General features: G+C 39.7%; 1 protein-coding gene across 7 annotated transcripts in view; it reads left to right on the top strand.

Moving 5' to 3' along the window:
- LOC144498633 (protein kinase C and casein kinase substrate in neurons protein 2-like) overlaps positions 1-21942 on the top strand; it is a 99601-nt gene that overhangs the window by 24619 nt on the left and 53040 nt on the right. For 4 of the 7 annotated variants that reach the window (XR_013498737.1, XR_013498736.1, XM_078220046.1 and 1 more), the window contains exon 2: positions 21316-21416. Coding sequence is in view for 5 of the 7 variants with exons in the window: in XM_078220046.1 (XP_078076172.1) it covers positions 21363-21416 (54 nt within the window). In the remaining 2 variants the exon portion in view is untranslated. Of the gene's footprint in view, positions 1-19423; positions 19503-21307; positions 21417-21942 lie in introns of all 7 variants that reach the window. The other 3 variants (XM_078220050.1, XM_078220048.1, XM_078220047.1) reach the window with 2 other exon arrangements.

Genomic DNA, 21942 nt, shown 5'->3' with positions numbered 1-21942 from the left:
GTATGGAATGAAAATTGGCAACAACTTCTAACAATTACATGCAAAAACAAAACAACCGCAATAATGTATAACCCTTAATGAATATATACAAAGCTGTCCCAATGAAACCAACCTCCATAAACAACCCTTCAGACAGGTTCCCCTTTAAAATGGTTCAACACAGCATAGACTAAAGCACAAGTAACAACTGGGATTGAAGCCGTTAGTTGAATTTTGCAGTCAAATGCTCTTGAGACTCTGAACAGTTTGAAGATGAGACAGCTTCCCAGGACACCAGAGAGACTCTGGTCCAGCCCCCAACAACAGCAGATTTTCACCCTTCAGGAAAACAAGATCTTGTTTTCAGCAAACCAACAGACTTTTGAAAACAACAGGGAGAGTGGGAAAAGACTTCTTTTTAGCTTGCTGTCCCTTCTAAAACTGAAAACTCAAACCTGCAGCTCCAACCTTGAAAATGAACTCTTGTCACCTGACCTGTCCACAGTTTTTTTTCCTCCTCCCAACAATGACATCACCTAAGGCTGTGAGCATGAGACACACTGACTGAGAGAGCTGCAGAGATCATGATTTTTAAAAAAACACTTCTCAAAGGTACACTAATGTCACACTTGGTATTTAAGAATAGTGACCTGGTGCCGTTTCAATTAAACAGTTGGAAATGGGTTTATCACAAATAATTGGGATTGCAAGTGTCAGTACAGTATAAATATACGTTGTTGTTGTCCAGTCAATCATCTGAGTAACTAGATTATAAATAACTGAAAATAACGCAACACAGAAAACCATTTGCTGGTTTCACCGGTACATAGTAGCCAGTTTCTTTTAGTAAATTACTTTTTCTTAACATTTAAGTTTTAAAACTAGTGACTTTTCACCAAAGAACCATCTTCATTTGAAGAGCATCTTTGAACAGTTGCAAACTGGCACAATTGGCAGAAACATGCCATGCTCATTAATTTGATCTGAAGGCCTGACCAGTTTTGTGGGTGGGGCTGGTTTCAGAATGATGTTTTTAAATCGGCATAAAAGATCCTGAAAACTGGATAAGTGTTGGAGAATACCAAGACTTGAAAGTTGTTGATCTTGATGCTGGTTTTCCCAGTTTTGAGTGAATACTAGATCCTTGGTTGTAAAACAAAGAGATGACATGAAAGTCCTAAGCCGAAGAGGGACAGTCATTGATCAAATGTATGTTGTGATTGAAGAAGTAAGTGATTGCTGGATATATGCACTCAGAAATGAGAGGCTTATCTTGGGTTATGTTGGGATACATATTGGAAATTATCTCAGTTGCAAAAGAACACAAAATTCCTGAGATATACTAAGGCATTTAATATCATGTACCAATGATCTTAAAAACAATTAACATACTTCCCTGATAAATGCTGGCCCCCTGTCTTGCTCCCCGCCCTCCTTTCTCCTGACACATTGTTACATGAATTGTGGGTCGCTTCTCGGGACTGAGTCAATACCTTCACATTTCAAAACAAGAAGTGCTTGTTTGGAGAAAGCACCATGAGGGCTGGGAATTGTAATTAAACACAGGAAGATTTTGATTAAACAGGAAGTGAGACTGGGTTGGAGTCGAGAAGAGGAACAAAGGATTTAAGAGTTTGTTTGCTTTTTTTGCTGGCTCTGGATGTTGGACTTGTAGTGTTAAGTCATTCCCACAATGAAAAATTGGCTTTCTGTGCAGGATCTGGAGGATAGATTTGGTAAATTGAATCAAGATCATGTTTTTTTCCTTTTTGGATGTGTATTTCAATTGTTAGGCTTGTGTATGTAAGGCTGTCTAATTGTCCTGGTCACCTTGTGGATCAGTCAGATCCTCATAAGACTCTATTTAAATCTTCTCACATTGTAATGTTCCTCATGCTGTTTTCTGTCTGTATATTGGAGTATCCTGTTAATGTAAATTGAATTTTCAAGATAACACTGTGGTAATGGTCAGGTCTGGTAACTGCAGTCTATGCAACATCTGGTTATAATTATTTCCAGTCTGGAAAGAAAGTCCACCTGGTAAAATTAAAAGATTTGGGGTGGTCTTTGCTGGCTGAAGGTATTGCATTAGAGGAAATTCACAGGAATGTTGTAAAGCAATGTTAGGTGCAGAATCATATAAGGAGATATTACGGCAAATAACCAAAACCTTGGTCAAGGAGGTAGGCTTATGGAGCATTTTAAAGGAAGAAATAAAGATAGAGAATCAGAGAGACGGAGGGAATTTCAGAGATTAGGACCTTGGCAGGTGAAAGTCACCAATAGTGGACCAAAAGTCTATAATACTCAAGGGCCTAGAATTAGAATGGCACACATATTTCAGGGTCATATTGGACTTGAAATGTTAACTCTGTTTCTCCCTCCACAGACGCTGCCGGACTTGCTAAGTATTTCCAGCATTTAATTTTTATTTATGATGGAGGTAGGGATGGGTGATGGGGAGAGTTAAAAACAAGGATGAGAATTTGAATGTTATATGCAAACAAAATGCATCATTAAGTTGGAGCTGCGTCGAAATGTTGCAAGGATCCTATTGTGAGCCATTTAATTAAGCCTGAAATTGTTGTCAGATCTTTAGATGACTTAATATTAGTTATTGCCAATGTACCTCTATGGCACCAAAAACTTAATTATACTTTCATTTAGGTTTTAATTGAAATAAAATAAAACTTCTTAAAACTTTACCTTTTTCTCTCAATCTGATAGTTAGCTGATTTTCTCTTTTTGTCTTGGTTCGCATTTAATTTATCCACTCTAATTTACATGTCCTTCTCGGTTCTTGTACTACTAATTTTGCAATCCTTCAGTCTGATTGCTTTCCATGTTCACAAATGACCAGTTTCCCTTGCCGCAAGTTCTTCAGCCCCTACACACAGCTGCTTGTAACACAAGATGTTTTCGAGATTAAATGGACAAGGATGAATCTAACAAACAACAGATGTTGCTAGATTCACTCCTGCAGCAAATTTTGACTTGATGGTTTAGCCTTCTATGTGAAGCATTGTGCCAATATTTCTACAGATTTAAGCACAAAAGAGTATCATGTATGTGGTTTGGTGTTTGCAATACCTTCCGAAGATGTTTGCCCTTGTACAAATCTGTTTTCTTGTTTAGAAAATTAATGGTAGGAAAATTAGACCAGCGCAAAAAGTTGAACCTTTCTTTATATACAAATAGTAAGTGGGGAAAGTTCTGCCAAGGGTCCTAAACACTTGGAATTGATTTAAGTTTGTCAAAATTATTGAGTCAATACTGACATGACAATTAAAGACTCGCCTTTTTAGAATTTTGCTTTAGGGCACAACACTGTCTAAAATCAGACTATGAAATTGTGTACAAAAACAGAAAATGCTGGAAAAATCTCAGCAGGCCTGACAGCATTTGTGGGGAGAGAATAGAGCTAATGTTCGAGTCTAGATGACCCTTCGCCAGAGCTGAAATCGTATTTATATGTCAATACCTGTAATTGGTAGTCCTCTACTATGTTTCTCACCAGTGGCTTCATTGTATAAATGTGACTCAGAAAGAGAAGGCAGCCTCAATTCTATTTCTACGTAGAGCAGCAGACCAGAAAAACTGGTTATCTGGTTGCTGTTTATGGAACCTCTCTCTCTGCTAATTGGCTGCTGCATTTCCAAATAGTGAGTTTACTTTTAAAGTACATTGCTGAGGTTATAAAATGCACTACACAATTGCAAGTTTGCTTTTTCTTTAAGTATTGCATAATGGCACTATTCAGAGCCACTTTGTTTGCTGAAATCATTTCTTACAAGATTAGAAATTGTTTAAATTAGCAATGTTTCTCAAGTGCGTTTCTGAAATGTTTACTTTTGAAACTTATGCAATACAAAAAATAAGTAAAATTAACATTGGTAATATAAAATACTATGTCTTTAGTCATATTTTAATAACCTGAGAACCGTGGAATTACCCATGTGGAACTTGGATGCGTAAAGTTGGGTAACAAGGTGCCTATGGGGAATGTCCAAACCTGAACAGGAATGGTTTAACCAGGGTGGAAAAAAAATAGTTGGAAAGTGAATCCAGTCAGATTTTGGGCAGAGTTGAACAGATCTAACCTCCTCATTGAATGGGCAAGAGCCCATTACCAACAAGGAATTTGCTTTCTTAAGTCAGTTTGAGTAAATGAGCCATAAACCTGACAACAATAAGAAACAACATCTCATTAGAATGACAGCAGCAATTTGCAAATAATTAAATATCAATGTAGTGACCCATATTTAAAACTTTAAGTAACACTTGATCGAATGCCATCGAAATCAGAAACATAAAAGATTGTTTATTTTTTAGAGGAGGGTCTTCAATATTGCGATATTTAATCCTGCTATGTTTATCATTGTCTCTCTGCTTCAGACAACGAGAGAATGAGACTCATTGATTATTATGTCAGGAGATTATGCAGTCTGGATTGATTGAGATCAAATGTTAGAATGCAGTTTAATTTTTTTAAAGAAACCTTTAAAACATTGTGACAATACCTAAAACGAACAGAGGAATTCACATAACCATGATTACAGTGGGCTGGTGTCGTTGGTCTTTATCTGCAAAACGTAACAGTAGTTGTCTCCCTAATTTTAAAATTAAAATCCAGAGTTGATGGCAAAGTGCAGGGAATCACTCTTGAAACACTATTGCAATATCATCGTTATTTTCTGAATATGCTGAGTATTTTAAGTTTCTTAGCACCCACCCTATCAGCCATGTCTCAGGCAAGCAGCATCCATAGCATTAACTGGAGTACGTACTGTATTTGATGTGATAGTCAGACTTATTTGCAAAACACTGAGCAAAGATTTGTGCAAATAATCAAATTGCTAATGCACAATGTTGCTTTAGCAATAACCTGTGCTTAAAAACTTTAAGAGTGCATTTAAACTGCAAGCTTGGCATGAGCGCAAAGTGATTTCTTGGTTCTAATTCCACAATGCTTCATTTTTACAGGGAGTGTAAATCCATTGCAATGTTAAATGTGATTTGACAAATGCTCAGCAGAGTCAGTTATTCTAGAAATGATCCGCCACAAATGTACCATCTCCCTCCTCTGTTCAAACATTTCAGTTTCTATTTTTTCCGGAAGCAGCTCAGCTGATATATTTATTCAGACCTTTGCAGAGCAGTTTCCCAAACACGGCAGTTTTGGCTGGGCAAGGGCCAGGCAATATAAACAGCGATTTGTCTGGCTGGAACCAGAACGACAGTTTCTGGGCTCAGATGGGCAGCCGCAATGTAAATGGATCTCGAGGTCCAAAGACCTCCTTAAGATGCTGGAATTATTTTATTGCAAGTTATCTTGAATAAACAAATCAGCGTTGTTTCCTGAATCGTATTGCTGCTTTACAGTGTGCACTGATTTAAAGAGAGGTTCTACGTCTCCAAAGTAAGGATGATATTAAAGTTTTTCCTTTTGAAAGGGAAGTTACAATTTATGTAAATTGCTGCACTGCAGAACGTGGGATGACAAGTGTTGCTACACTGAAACATAAGATATTATTACAGTTTAAAATTGAAATCTCATTACTGCTGTATAGTCTTTCTCTTTTAAAGTTTCATTTTTTATGATGATCAGATTCAAATTGGCAAGCAATTGTAAAATTAGGAATAGTTCTTCACCTATTTGCAGATTTCATTGCCAATATTAGAGTATTTGCCATTTAAAGGCATTTGTATATTAGCCTTGGAACAAAAGTTTGTGATCTAAACAATAGCAGTAGCATTGTATTTGGAATGACATTATTGTGCATATTCTCATTTATCAATCAAGTTTCTTCTGATAACTTGTCTGAACCAGAAGTTGTTCCTCATTACTAACTTGGAAGTCTGTGTGGCTGAAGTGGAAAATGAAGAAAAGAAGTTTGGAGTTGAAGCAAGGGCAACACTTCAAGCACTATGCAGAATCTAATCATGCTTATGGTACATGAGGTAGAAAGTGTTCTATTCTACAATTTTATATCCCTGATCTTGGTGAGCAGAATGTTTTTTTAAAAAGGGGTTTGGCATGTCTTGAGGAGTTGTGTAGATCTAAATGACTCAAAGGAAAATTAAATTTCTTCCCAATGAACACTGAAAAATGTCTCCAACAAACCATACAACATTTTTAAATCTATATATAAACATTTCCAGTCCAATTTTTCTCTCCTTGAGTGGAGAGATAGAAAAGGAAAAAAGATGTGTAATTTTCTGTAAGCTTGCCTTTCCATTATCATATCGTGGAAGAAACATTACTTCTTGAAAGGTTAGTGTCACAGATTCTGCAAAACACATGGCTTGGGTGTGGAGACAGGCATTTGTGCAGAAAGAATGCCAAGGATGAGGATGTGATTATTTTTCCAGCCCCAGATTGGTACCTTAACATTCTGCAAAGTAATCCGAGAAAATCTCTTTTTGGAATTGGAACACTTTAGCCCTGTTCTTCTCTCAGGTCTGAAGTTGCAAAACTAAGCACCATATATGGGGTGACTCTTTTGTTTCTTGCAGAAAAATTCGACTAAATATTTTTTGCTGTTCAAAAATCTTAGTCTGTCATTTTTCCAATATCAATTGATTTTGATGACCAGTGAGCTGAAGGAGATGCAACCCTTGGTAATTTTCTGGGTTCGCAATGTTGCATTCCTAGCGTACAGGGAAACCACAATAAATGTATTTGGTTTAGCTTAAGGTTTTAAATGAACCACGTTCTTCATAAAGCTGCCAGCTGAAGTGCAGTCAAATACCATCTCCATTTTTGGTATTGCAGCATAATAATCAGCTGGTATTCCTTATAACAGACCAGAAACATGACGAATATAAATCTGAACCCTGTTAAACTTTTCATGCATTTTTGTGCAATTTTCTGTTGCTATTTCTTTTCAAAGAGGTGCTATATATCAGCAAGTTTATCAAGCAGAACCATGCATTGTTTCCATCACTATTATTTCATACACAAATGACATGGTCATTTCACTCTGATTATGTTGTGGTGTGTGTTTGTACACAAAGGAGATGAGAATTACTGAACATTCTTCCTGAATTTGAAATATTTTTGCAAATAGGATATTGCATCTAACTGGCTTGGGATGGTGCAGTGTGTCGAGAGGTAGAAGATTCAATTAACTCGTATTCAAATACAGTGAAAGATCTATACAAACAAATCAATAACTAGCCCTTTTTGCAATTTTATATGTGGATTTGCTCAATAGTTGAGATACAGTGATTGATTTGAAAGTGAAGAGGACATGACCAGTCCAACTTTGTCCACTCATTCAATGGAGCCTACCAGTGCATATGCAATGTTTCCAGTCCTAAAAGTTGTGTGCTGTTCCATGTATTGTTGAAGCCTAAATTGAGGTATTTTAAAGTCCTTTGGGTCTAAGTGCTTCCTGGTCATCATTGACCTATGCACATGTCTGGACAGAACCTTGATGCCTACAATTTGGTTGATAGTTCAGTTCTTGACTTCCACATGTCAAGAGAACATATCTCTGTTTATTGATGTATGTCATCTTCAGAAGCATCAATGTCTAATGAACTTTCAAGGTAATTAATATTCTCAGCTTTCTCTATTGTTACATTGGAGTTCAACAAGAATGCATCATCAGCTTTCATCTGTTTCTGCTATCCACAGAGTGGATCTTGGAGTACCTATGTTGGTCAAAGCATGAATAGTGCTGAACTGGGTTTGTAAGCATTCAGCAACTTCGACTATGCAACCAATGATATTGTACGTTAGACAGGTGTAGCACTTATTCATGGTGCATGCTTGGCCAAATTGAGCAAGGCCTGCGATCTTGCCAAAAGGGAGCAAGGTGTTAAATTGTTTGCATTCAGGAAGCCTGAAGGACTGAAGCCAAAATTCAGCTAAAAAAGATAATGGATATGTGTGGAAAATAAATTGTTTCAAGTTTTAGCAAAAGTTCCACAGGACAAAAAAGAAAAAGAGACAGCAAATGAAACCTGTGGCCAAGTGATGAGAGAGCGCAGAATTGAAATGCCTAATCTGATGGCTGAAGGAGATACAGGTCATGGAGTTGTTCCAGCATTGAAGAAAGCCATGGTCCATCACTCACTCCATATTGGCTTTCTGGAAAGCAATCCAGTTGGTCCTATTACCTCACTTGTCATGTAGCCGTACAAGTTTATTCCAATCAAGTGCCCAGCCAATTTCCCTTTGAAATCATTTATCATCTCCACCTCTTCACCTTCATGAGCAGTGAGTTCCAGGTCATTACCACTTGCTGTATGAAATGTTCTTCCTTGCATCAAAACCTTAAATTTGTGTCCCCTATCCCCGCATGATCAACTAACGGGGGTCATCTTTTTTTGTCTACCTGTTATAATCTTGTGCACTCCAATCAATCTCTTTTGCTTCAAGGAGAAGAACCCCAGCTTCTCCAATTTGACCGTACCTGTATTTGCAGACCAAGCAGGGTAATTCTATATGCTTGACATATATGAAGAGTATGCTTTCAAGCAGAATGCTTGGAATTCAACTGGGCCACACTATAAAATTTGGGAGGGAAACAAAATTCTTGCGCAGAGATACACAGGATTGTCACCCCACAGGATGCATTGAGTTGAGAGTATTTTTTATTTGTTTTTTTGATATGGGACTTGCTGGCAAGGCCGATATTTATTGCCCATCCTTAATTCTCTTTGAAGGTGATGAGCTGCTGTCTTGCACCAGTGCAGAACATCTGATGTAGGTACTCCCACATTGTTGCTAAGGACGGAGTTCCAAGAATTTAACTCAGCAACAGTTAAGGAACAATGGTATATTTCCAAGTCTGGATGATGTGTGACTTGGAGGGGAACCTACTAATGGTCATGTTACATGTTGCAGGTTTGGAAGGTGCAGTTGAAGAGCCTTGGTGAGTTGCTACAGTACGTCTTGTAAATGTACACACTGGTGCCACTGCACCAGTGATGGAGGGAGTGAACGATTAGAGTGGCAGATGGGTGCTGATCAAGCAGACTGCTTTGTCCTGGATGTTGTTGAGCTGCTTAAGTGTTGAAGCTGCATTCTCAGACTTCCTTAACGTGCCTTGTTTGATGCTGGGCAAGCTTTGGGGAGTCAAGAGGTGAGTTGCTATGGAATTTCCAGTGTCTGATCTGCTCTTGTACCTACAGTATTTATAAGGCTGGTCCAGTTCAGTTTCTGTTCAGTGGTAACTCCCATGATGGAGAGGGAGAGCGGATTCAGCAATTGTAATGCCATTATATGTCAAGGGAAGGTGGTTTGATTCTCTCTCGTTGGAGATGTCATTGTCTGGCACTTGTGTGGCACAAAGATTAATCGCCTCTTGTCAGTAACTTCTTTTAAAGTTTATTTATTAGTGTCACAAGTAGGCTTACATTAGCACTGCAATGAAAAATCCCCATGAGAAACTAGCCTGGAGTAAGTGGTTATCCATGGAGGAAACAGGAAGAGTTAAGAAAGAAGGGGAAAGCTTGAAACTAGTAGAGGGAGTAGGAGGTTTTATAAATATGTTAAGAGATAGTGACAAAGGGGAATGTTGGGCCCATTAAAGACAGATGCAGGGAAGATGATAGAGGACCTTAATTAAATTGTTAAGTGAATCATAAAATAAGTTGGCTACATTTGATAAGCTGACCAGCGCCTGGGGTGGTTAATTGTTTTATTCATTAAATCTCACTTGAAGCCCTTTAGGACTGTGTTCTATTCAGGATTGCAAAATCTAGATTGTTTATATACTTGCAGAAATTACGTAGAATTATCTAAAAGTTACAACACAGGTCCATTGCTCCAATTGGTCTGTGCTGGTGTTAATGCTCCACACAAGCCTCCTTCCATCCTGCTTGGACTAACCCCATCAACATATACAAATGTTACTTTCTCCCTCATGTACTTGTCTAGCATCCTCTTAAGTGTATTCATGCAATGTGCTTCAACAATGTGTAGAGTGACTTCCACATTATAACCAGTTTGAGTGACGAACTTTATCCTGAATTCCTTGTTAAAGTTATTAGCAATTACCTTTGTCATCCCTATTTTGGGCTGCCTCACAAGCAACGTTCCTTTGTTTTTGAGTGCACAAATCATTTCCTTAAGTGCGAACCCTGTTAGATCATTTTTATGCAGTCCACATGCATGGTAATTTAAAGGGGCCAGCTTGTGCTGAGACAGGAAAGTGGAATTGAGGTAGAAAATCAGCCATAATTTGATTGGCTGTGGATTGAGTTACTTTTTAAATATTATAGTCTTGTTTTGATAATAACACTTGATTCCATTCTTTTAGTTCATATTTGTGTAGATGCCTTGTTTAACTGAAATGGAGATTCTACTATTGATATCTGGGACATCAGCATATCCAACCAGCAATACAGCTTGTTTTCCTTTGAAAACTGTTGAACATTAAGTATACTGGAAACTATTTCCACATGAGCAAAGCTGAATCATGTGTTCTTGGTTGGTTGTGAACAGAACCATTCATGTGATGCAGTCAACTTGTACTTGGCATATTACAAGGACTGCACTCTTTAGGTCAAATTGTGACTCTGCTATTTAATATCTTTATAATTGAATACAGTTTGTACATGTGATTAAATAAAATTGTAGAAAACTACAGTAGCTAATGGTGTGGAATGTCTTTCGTCGCCTTTGTTCAAGTCTAAATAGTTGGTAATCATTCAGTTCTTCTTCTTCTTCCTGTCCCTCTAGCAGCTACTCCTTTGGATCCCCCACTAATTTATCTCTTGTACATTCTGTTTAATCTTTCTCTATAGTCCCTTTTCAAGTACTCTGTAAGATGTGAAGTGCTTTAGGACAGGATTTCCCAAACTTCCAGAGCCATGGAACTCCAAGTGACTTCCCAAGCTTTCTCTTCATATCGACCCCCCCCCCCACCCCCCGAACAGTCAAAATGGCTGCAAGACAATGGAGTATTTGGATTTTGCAGTGTGCAATCTGCAATGTTAATGTGCAGCACAATTCATGAATTCAAAACTCAGCTTTCAATTACTCCAGGAAAACTGGCAATAAAGGGAGAAAAAATATAATCTATTTGAAGGCCAGTCTCTTGTGTTTTGAAACTGTTAAGGATATTGTTGAAAGGCTTATCGTTCTAAATTATTGTCGTGAATCTCAGGGCCAAATAGTATGAGAAGTGGTTTCAGCAGTTTAAAATATGCAGAGAGGAGTAAAGATACTTTGCAGATGTAAAAGGTAATTTTCAGCAGTTGTTCCACGGTAACTAAATGATTTTAAAGGGGGAAACTTAAAAGTGAGCATTCGGGAAACTTGTTGATACATTTCTAGTTGAGTGATTCTGCATTGTTGATGTATTGCATTTTGCAAACTGTTGGCACAGTATGCATATTAACAAGTCAAATTAACTTGATTATATTTTGAAGCATGAATCACTGTTTGGTGTATTTTTTAATATAGAAGCTCCTCTCTGGTGATGTCAGGAAATAGCCAGATGTGGTCAATTCACTTAATTCAGGATGCGACAGATAAGGAATTTGACCATGTTATTGAAGAGGCATTTCCACACAAAAAGTAGTCCATTTCTAATCGGATTGGAATGCTGGTGTTCAATGTTTTTATGTTTTTGAAAGATAACAGAAGTATTTATGGGAATGGAATTTAGCTTTTGATTAGCACTTGCAGCTGACATAGTGAAGGTATATATGGAATGTAGGACAGCATATTTGAAGCTGAGAAAAATCTTTAGCCCAGCATTGACTGCAGCAGTAATGCTAAAAGGACAGATTAAAAAATGTAGAGAGGGATAGGGAAACACAGGTGACCTGTAGGATAAAACGTTTTTTTTTGTTATCTGGTCCGCAATTGTGAGAAGGTTGATGAATGACTCATTTCTCAGTTGAAGAAGATTCATAACTTGGATGCTACATGGGCTTTATAGAGAGATGAATGTTTCTGAACAAGGAAAGAAAACATGGGTATGAATGTTAGTTTAGGGATTAAGCAAACAGGGGCCATCATACATCCTAAGTTCCACTAGAGATTTGAGGTGACTGAGACCATAATGACATTGGATGAAGAATGACTCAAGCTAAGCCATCAAGGTAAATGGCCTTCATCACAAGAAAAACATGTTTGAAGAATTGAAAGATTCATATTTTTGTTTCCCCCCCCCCCCCCCCCCCGCCTCCTCCAAGGCCACTCAGCCCAACTAGACTGCTGGATGCAGTATATAAAAGTAAAGTTTATTTATTAGTCACAAGTAGGCTGACATTCACATTCCAATGAAGGTACAGTGAAAATTCCCTTGTCGCCACAGTCCGGCCCTGTTCGGGTACACTGAGGGAGAATTCACCTAACCTGCAATCTTTGGATTGTGGGAGGAAACCAGAGCACCCGGAGGAAACCCACACAAGACACGGGGAGAATGTGCAAACTCCACACAGACAGTGACCCAAGTCGGGAATCGAACCTGGGCCCCTGGCGCTATGAGGCAGCAGCAGCACTAACCACTGTGTCACCGTGCTGCCCCATATCACTATTGATTTAGGGAACAATGTAATTTACTCCCATCCTCGAGAGGAAAATCGAGCGGGGGTGGGGGGGGGAGGGAAGGTGTGCGAGAGAGCAGGAAGAAAGAGAAAGACTGCTTCTAATTCCTAGTTTAGTTTATGACTTGTGAATTTGTATCCTCTTGCCGTAGTGAATAATTGATTTTTTCCCCCTTCATGCATATATTTCATTTATTTTGAAAATCTGTCCCGTGATGCCCCTCGGCTTCTTTTCTCCAGTGAAAATATGTCCAGTAGTTTGTGTCTTTGTTCATAAAATAATCCCTTAAGGCCTGGACTAATTCTTCCCACTATATCTGTTAATAATTCACCACCTATATTATTCAGTTCTTTTTCTAAATGCTTCAGCCGCATCTCCTTGTACTCGTCCATCATTTCTTACCATTTAACCAATCCTGTCTTAAACCGAATGTTAAAACAGGTGAGTATCCATTTACTGAATCGGACTGCAAAAGACATTCTGTGGTTCACAACTGTACTATAGTTCAGTACAAATATCAGTTTCCTATCTTCCCTTCTGAATCCTTTCTCTGTCCAGAAGCATCTCCCCTCTGGGCAAAAACCAGCTCTTAAGCGTCAATGAGCATCACCTGCTCTCAAATCACTCTGATGCAAGATCTGATTTATTCTTAAAAGAGATTCTGTTCTAGCATTGTCACTGAAGACCTGACAGCCTTGGGTAAAAGATCTTACTTATGGTACAGTTAAATTCATGTTAAATTCTTCCACAAGCGACACCAAAACAAATTAACTGGTCAATTATGTTATTACTGTTTGTGAAACAATGTGCACAAATTGCCTGGCACTTATATTTATATAAAAATGATGGGACCAATTAATTACGACTGAAACTAAAGTACTTTGCAACATCCTAAATGTACTGTACTAATGTTATTGAGTTTTTTTGTAGATCATAGAAGCATAAAATGGTTACAGCACAGAAGGAAGCTGGCTCTTGGCAAGAGTAACTCAACTAGTCTCACTCCCCTAGCTGTCCTTTCCCCATAGCACTGGAAATTCTTTTGCTTCAGCTGCTTAGCCAATTCCATTTTGAAAGCTCCAATTGTATCTGCCTCCACCATACTTGAGTAGTGCATTCCAGATCCGAGCCACTGTTTGCATTGAAAAGTTTTATTTCCCCTATGTCACTTGATTCTTTTGACAATCAGCTTAATTCGGTAACCTCTGGTTCTCAACCCTCCTGCAAATAGGAATATTGTAGTGTCTCCCTGTCTGCTCTGTCTGTTCTGTCTAGGCCCCTCATGATTTTGAACACCTCTTAACTTTCTCTAAGGAAATCAACTCCAGCTTCTCCAATTCATCCATAAACTGAAGTCATTCAAGCTTGAAATGAATTTCATGACTCTTGCACTCTTCACCCTTCTGGGTGGTGCCCAGAATTGGACATGATAATCTAGTGGAGACCAAAGCTGTGTTTTACAAAGGTTCATTATGCGTTCATTGCTTTTGTGCTCTGTGCTTCACTTTATAAAGCCGTGGATCCTGTCTGTCTTAATAACACTTTCTCAACCTACCTTGCCACCTTTCTGTTCTTGCACCTCCTCTAAAATTGTGCCTTTCTTTTGACACTACACCTCATTCTTCACACTTCTCTGCACATGCCCACCCATTCCACCAGCCTGCCTGTATCCTCTTGAAGTCTATTGCCATCCTCCTCACAGTTCACAATACTTCCAAGTTTTGTGTCATCTACACATTTTGAAATTGTACCCTGCATACCTAATTCTAGTTCATTCATATAAAGAAAAGTAGTGACCCTTGTAATGACCACTGGGAAACTCTATACCTTGCTTCAATCTGAAAAAAAAATCACCACTACTCTCTGCTTCCTATCATTAGCCAACTTTGTATCGAAGCTAATACTTTCTTTTTATTCCATGTGTTAAATTTTGCTTATGCGTCTATTATGTAGATCTACCTTTACGTCACTTGAATGAGCCAGCAACTACAGCATACCTAATGATTTGGCAGTTAACCAGATGTCTATAAATACAACTTTGGTTGAAGGCCACATGATAGCAATTTATTTCGAACTGCGTAGTGCCAGATCCTGTTAAAAATTTGTGAAGGCCCAAAACAGTAGCACATGATTACTGAAGTGCTAAAAAGATTACAGAGCTAGGTTTGTTATATAAACAGCAGAATCATCAAGTTAAAAACTGTTAGGCTAGAACTGTTGCATTTGATGTTTTAAAAGTAAACCTTATCATGCCCAATAGAGGAATGAAGGTGGTAAAAAATTTAAGGCTGTATTTTGTAAAATGGGTACAGCAGTTCTTAAGGTGGCTGACAACACATCATATAATTTTGGCCATATTGGATCTGGACAATTCCTGAAACTCCAGCAAATACCTGAGTAAAATATGAAGAATTACATCGAAACTCGATGGTTGTTAAACAAATGTGAAATGCATCTTATCAACCTTTCAGTGTATTGTGATGGTACCTCATCTCAAAATGCTCCAAAATTTGAAAGGCAGCAACACAGGATGTACATCTTAGTTGGGAATGTTCTTTGGACTTCTATAGGTGATATGGTGAAGGCAGACATGTTTGTACCTGCTTTTAAAAGTTACAGCAGAAACTATTCTGAGCAGAGAAACACCATAAAAGATTCCAACTGAGCATCTGAAAATCTGTCGAACTAGTTGCAAGACAATGCAGCCATGGTAAAATGGTCATGCCTGAAGGAGAAGAAATTACTCCCCGGATGGGGGGGGTTGTGGGGTTGATTGCTTTGGGGGGGCAGGAGTGGGGTGTTGATCTGGGGGTCAGTCATGCGGTGGGGGTGTGGGAGTTGATCGGTTGAGGGGGGAAGGGTATATGGGAGTTGATCAATGGGATGGGGAAAGATTGTGTGGGGATTGATTGTTGGGAATGGATTGGTTGGGAGGGGAAGGGGTGTGTGGGGTTGGATTGGTTGGGAGGGGAAGGGGTGTATTGGTGGTGGATCGGTTGGGAGGGGAAGAGGTGTGTGGGGGTGGATGGTTGGAAGGGAAGGGGTATGTGAGGGTTTATCGGTTGGGGGGGGGGAGGGGGTGCATGGGGTTTGATTGGTTGGGGGGGTGGGGATGTGTGAGGGTCAATCAGTTGGGACGGAAGGGTGTGTGGAGGTGGATCAGTTGGCGGGAGGGTGTTTGGGGGTAAATTGGTCAGAGAATGGGACGATCAGGGGGAAGCGTGGGTGTGAGGTATCCAATGGGGGTCCGGGGAGGGGCTGGGCGGTGGGAGGAGGATAGTGTTCCTCAGCGCATCTTACTGAATTTATAATATGTAATTATAGAGGTTAGAAAAAAGATTTCAGCTGTAACTTTGAAACAAATTGTGGAAGAAAGGTAATGTATCGTGAAATATATCTGCTCTTGCCTGACCTTTTTAAAAGTATCATTCACCTCTAAAAATTAATTAGTAAAAATAGTGATTTTTCATGTCTTTTAACCCTTTCTGCTTTCTCCTCCACTATCAGATCAGCTATGATAATGAATGGCGGAGCAAGCTTGAAGGGCTTGCTTCTGCTCCTAATTCATATGTTCGCATCACCTCCGACAGTAAGTGCAGGGAACTCGGACTTTTTTGTCAAGACCATCTGATCAGCTGCCCCTCTTGCATTCCCCCTCCAAGTCTGCAGGGTCATGTTTCCTCTCAAGTTCCTTCCTTCCTTAGCCCTGACCTCTCTTCCTCCTTGTGTTTCTCGCCTATCTCCCCTCATGTGTTCTCTGGGCTCATCTTGTCCATGAGACCCACCTCTTGCTTCCTTGATCCTATTCCCACTAAACTGCTGATTACCCAACTTCACCTCCTGGTCCCCACGACAGCCACTTTTGTTCATGTTCTTTCTCTCCAAGTATTGTCCCTCTCTCTGAAATTTACTTTCATCACCTCTCCTTAGAAAAGAAATCCCTGACCTCGCCACCCTTGCAAACTCTAACCTCCCATTTCTCTGCATGGTCATTTAACCTGTTGTCATCTCCCAGCCTGTGACCATCTTTTCCACTACTCCATATTTCAAAACCTCCAATACATCCACAGCTGTTATCGAAGTTCCATTAGACATCCTATTGGGGACTGTGGCAAAGGTAAATGTTCAGCCCTCATCCTGATAGTGTTGGGGTGTGAAATGTGAACTAAAGCAGGCTTCACTAATTGCTTAGTTGGGTGGCTAGATTTCAAATAGCACATTGAACTGCTGGTAGGGAACATAATTTTAAAATTCTGTTCTTAATGTGAGGGGACATGATGATGGCAGCATAACTTCTCTCATTCTTGGTTAGTCATTTTGATGATGGGGAATTGCTGATGGTGTTTTTCTGTTCATGAACAGGGTGGCAGCCAATTTCGAACATGTCTTGCAAAGTCAGGAATTAAATGCTGCAATATAATTATCTGGTGTTACCACATGACTACTGTTTTAGATTGTTGGCAAGCAAGGCAGGGGAATAGTTTTGGCAATTTAAGGCAAATAATTTCTTTCTGACCAAAACAGAGGTTGGACTGCCATGCTGGCATAAAAATGAAAACCGCGTGGTTCAGGAAATGGTTAGTGAAAGTGAATGTAGCTTATAAATAATCAGCTTTATGATATGCCAAAGTATTGGTTGCACTTTGTACTTTTATGCTTGGTACAGGTTCTTATAAACCTGCTACAGCATGATCTAAATTGGAGTTTGGGATCATGTTTCCCTGCAGATTCTCACGCTATTATCCTATATGATGTGTACACATATTTCTAAGGCATGTTGCAGATTTTAACGCTGTAAATACTAGTCACAGCATAGGTATAACAGGTACTGCAGGGTTTTTCCATTAAGAAAATCTGATTCAGGAACTTTCAGTATAGTTTGAGATAAAATGCTGAGAGTTTAAAAAAATTTGTTCTTGAGATGTGGGCATCGCTGACTGGGCCAGCATTTATTGCCCATCCCTGAGGGCATTTAAGAGTTAACCACATTGCTGGAGCTCTGAATTCACAGGTAAGCCAGACCAGGTAAGGACAGTAGATTTCCTTCCCTAAAGAACATTAGTGAACCAGATGGGTTATAACAACAATCGACAATGGTTTCTTGATCATTATTAGACTTTTAATTCCAGATTTTTAATGAATTCAAATTTCACCATCTGCTGTGATGGGATTTGAACTCGGGTCTTTGGATTACTAGTCCAGCGACAATACCAGTATGCTACCGCCTCCCCATAGAGTAATCAACATTATTAAGATATAAAGAATTAGGTACTGGAATTTGTAGATTCCAATGTGAATTGGCTTTGTTATTCTACACAATACATTGGCTTGAAGATTTATCAAAGAGAGTGGAATCAAATGTGGTGCCATCCACTGAAAGTTCTGGTTAAGGGGGTAGAGTGAGAGTGTGAAAAAAATTGATGTATAGGGCAAACAAGATTAAGTCTCACTGTGAGTTGACTGAAAGACAGCTTTTGAAGTCTGCATTAAGACTTAAAATCCTAAATACTACTCTGTGGTCCTGTTTAGTAGGAAAGAAAGAGAAGAGGAATCAAAAATAGTTCTTGCAGTACAAGATTTCCTGATGACCAGCATAGGAAGTTTTGATCTTTACTGTCCCTACAGCAAAAGAAATGTGTTGCGGTCAGAAACAATGTGTGTGTATATAAAAGTGAGACCAGGTAAGTGCACGGTGGCACAGTGGTTAGCACTGCTGCCTCACCACGTCAGGGACCTGGGTTTGATTCCTGGCCTGGGTCATTGTCTATGTGGAGTCTGCACGTTCTCCCCGAATCTGCTTGGGTTTCCTCCGGGTGCTCTGGTTTCCTCCGAAAGACATGCTGGTTAGGTGCAATGGCCATGCTAAATTCTCCCTCGGTGTATCCGAAAAGGCACTGGAGCGTGGCCACTCAGGGATTTTCACAGTGACTTCATTGCAGTGTTAATTGTAAGCCTACTTTGACCCTAATAAATAAACTAAAACAACTTTCCGATATTTCACTGACAAACTCGATGCCTCAGCACACAACAATGTGTATGTACCTAAAGTATGGAAGCTGTCATTGCATTGAACTGTACAAGTCTGAGACTAGAAGAGAAAATTTTGAGCAACATACCAGCAAGTAATTAATGTGCAAAATACACAATTTTGTATTTTTACATAACCAGATATCAATTGAATTGGCCAACCTGTTTCATTGTTTGTAGAAATATAATGCGAAGAGAAGAATTCTCCACTTTGTTCAAAATGAAATAAACTTGTACTCTGCAGTTATATTGTCTACTTGACTCACCCTCTTATATTTTGCAATTGAAGACCCACTCCTAGATTTCAGCAAATAATTTCGGCTGACACTACGTTCAGTACTGAGGGCTGCATTATTGGACAATGTCATCCTTTGGATGTGAAAGTAAACCAAACTTATCTGCCTGTTCTGATGGTCACATTGATGTTTAAGATCTCATGGCATTTTTTGAAGAAAATCAGAAAGTGCAGAGAGTCACTTAAAAAACGAAACTAGGAGAGCGAAGCGGGAGCATTAAGAAACATTGGCCAATAAAATAAAGGAAAATCCAAAGGTGTTTTATAAGTGTATTAATTGCAGGGGGATGACCAGGGAAAGAGTAGGGCACGTTAAGGTTCAACGTGGCAATTTGTGTGTTGACCTGGAAGATGCAAGTGAGATTTTAAATGAGTATTTTGCATCTGTGTTCACGATGGAGGAGGATGATGTAGGTATAGATACCAGGGAGGGGCATTGTGATTTACTTGAACAACGTAACTTTGAGAAGGGGAGGTATTAATGCTTTTAATGAGCCTAAAAGTGGATAAATCCTCTGGCCCAGATGAAGTGTATCCCAGGCTGCTGTGGGAGGCAAGGGAGGAGATTGAAGCAGCTCTGACAATTTTCCATCCTTGTCTGGCCACAGGAGAGGTGCCAGAGGACTGGAGGACAGTTAATGTACCATTATTCAAGAAGGGACGTAGGAAAAAACCAGGAAATTACAGGTCAGTGAGTCTAACTTCAGTGGTAGGGAAACTATTGGAAAAATTCTGAGGGACAGAGTTAATCTCCACCAATGGAGGGAAGGATTGATCAAGGGTAATCAGCATGGTTTTGTCAAAAGGAGAGACTGTCTTATAAATTTGGCTAAATTTTTCGTGGAGGTGATTAGGTTTGTAGGGTAGTGAGGGTAGTACGGTTGATGTAGTCTATATTGACTTGAGTAAGACTTTTGACAAGTCCCACATTGGAGGCTGATGAAGATAAGAGTCCATGTGATCCAGGGCAATTTAGCAAACTGGATCCAAAATTGGCTTTGTGGTAAGAGGCAGAGAGTGATGGTTGAAGGCTGTTTTTGTGACTGGAAGCCTTTGTCCAGTGGTGTTCCGCAGGGATCGGTGCTGGGTCCCTCCTTGTTTGTAGTGTACATTGATGATCGGGATGTGAATGTTGGAAGTATGATAAGTAAGTTCGCAAATTACACAAAAATTGGTGGTGTGGGAAATAGTGAGGAGCAAATCCTCAGATTACAGGATGATATAGACGGGCTAATTAGATGGGCAGAACAGTGGCAAATGTAATTTAACTATGAAAAGTGTGAGGTAATGCATTTTGGGAGGGCTTACAAGGCAAGGAAATATATAATGAATGGTTGGACCCTGGTAAGTGCAGAGGATCAGAAGGAGCTTGGTGTGTGATCTCTGGAGACAGCAGGACAGGTAGATAAGGTGATTAAGAGGGCATTTGGCATTCTTGGCTTTATTAACCGAGGCTATGAATATAAGAGCAGGGAGGTTATGATGGAGCTGTATAAAACACTGGTTAGGCCACAGCTGGAGTACTGTGTACAGCTCTGGTCGTCACACTAGGAAGGAATTGATTGCACTAGAGAAGGTGCAGAGGAGATTCACCAGGATGTTCCCTGGGCTGGAGCATTTCAGCAATCAAGAGAGACTGGATAGGTTGGGGTTGTTTTCCTTGGAGCAAAGAAGGTTGAGAGGAACCTGAATGAGGTGTATACAATTATGAGGGACATAAATCAGGTGGATAGGAACGAACTTTTCACCTTAGCAAAGGGGTCAATAACCAGGGGGCATAATTTAATTTAAGGGGCAGGCGGCTTATAGGAGATGTGAGGATGGTGGGAATCTGGAACTCGCTGCCTGAAAGGGGAAAGAGGTTTAAAGTTTTTGAAGTTTATTTATTATTGTCACAAGTAGGCTTACACTAACACCACAATGAAATTATTGTGAAAATCCCTTAGTCGCCACACTCCGGCGCCTGTTCGGGTACACCGAGGGAGAATTAAGAATGGCTAATGCACCTAACCAGCACATCTTTCGGACTGTGGGAGGAAACTGGAGCACCCGAGGAAACCCACACAGACACGGGCAGAATGTGCAAACTCCACACACCGTGACCCAAGCCGGGAACCAAACCTGGGTCCCTGGCATTGTGAGGCAGCGGTGCTAACCACTGTGTCACCCTGAGAACCCTCACAACATTTAAGAAGTATTTAGATGAGTACTTGAAATGCAAGGCTACGGGCTAAATGCTGTAAAATGGGATTAGAATAGGTAATTCTGTTCTAATCCTGTTGATGGCTGGCACAGGCACAATGGGCTGAAGGGTCTCTTTCTGTGCTGTGAAGGTCTATCTCTATGACAGCAGGAAGCTGCTCAATTTGTTTATTTTCTGCTCAAATAGTTAACTTTGCCAAGAAAATCTAAAAATCTGTCAAATGTGCTAGAAAAGTAATTATTTATTGTGTTATTTTATGTGATGTTTCCACTAATACTTATTTTTCCACTATTTTAGCTTTGGAAGATCGCTAACTGCCAACTCGGCAACACTTGAGCACAATCATGTCATATGATGATTCAGTTGTGAATGAAGCACCCAGTGATAGCTTCTGGGAGGTATGTTTGAACTGCTATCTTCCTTATGTTCCATCCTGCATCCTACTAATTCTAATGTCATTGCTTTCTCAAGTCATCTCTATTGTTCATTAGGTTGCTTTTCATTGTAAAGCACGATATAGCATAAGTTTACTTGTACATGAAGAACAGCAAGCAGACTCGATCAACAATGTTTAAAAAGTTACAAAGTCATCACCTTCGTTCGTGATGCTGTTACATGCAGTTTAGCTTCAATCATCAAATTTGTTGTTCTTGAGTAGTGGGAACAAGATGGGACGTACAGTATTGAGATGTTACAGCTGTGCAAGGAGCTTCCAAATAGCCGTTTTATGTGTCATTAAGTGTCGAGTGTTTCCTCCAATCTCCCAACATTTTTCTCTGATATCTTGGATTCTGTAGCTACTGTAAGGGTCTTTGTCTGCTGAGCAATCTCACCTTTATGTCTGAACTGGGCTGTTTATCTGTCTTTCCTTCTGGACACCATGTTGCCATATTAGAAACACAGAAAATAACAGCTGGCCTAGGC

The sequence above is a fragment of the Mustelus asterias genome, chromosome 9, assembly GCF_964213995.1.
Source record: "Mustelus asterias chromosome 9, sMusAst1.hap1.1, whole genome shotgun sequence".
NCBI classification, from domain to species: domain Eukaryota; kingdom Metazoa; phylum Chordata; class Chondrichthyes; order Carcharhiniformes; family Triakidae; genus Mustelus; species Mustelus asterias.
This window is presented reverse-complemented; position numbering and strand designations above follow the sequence as displayed.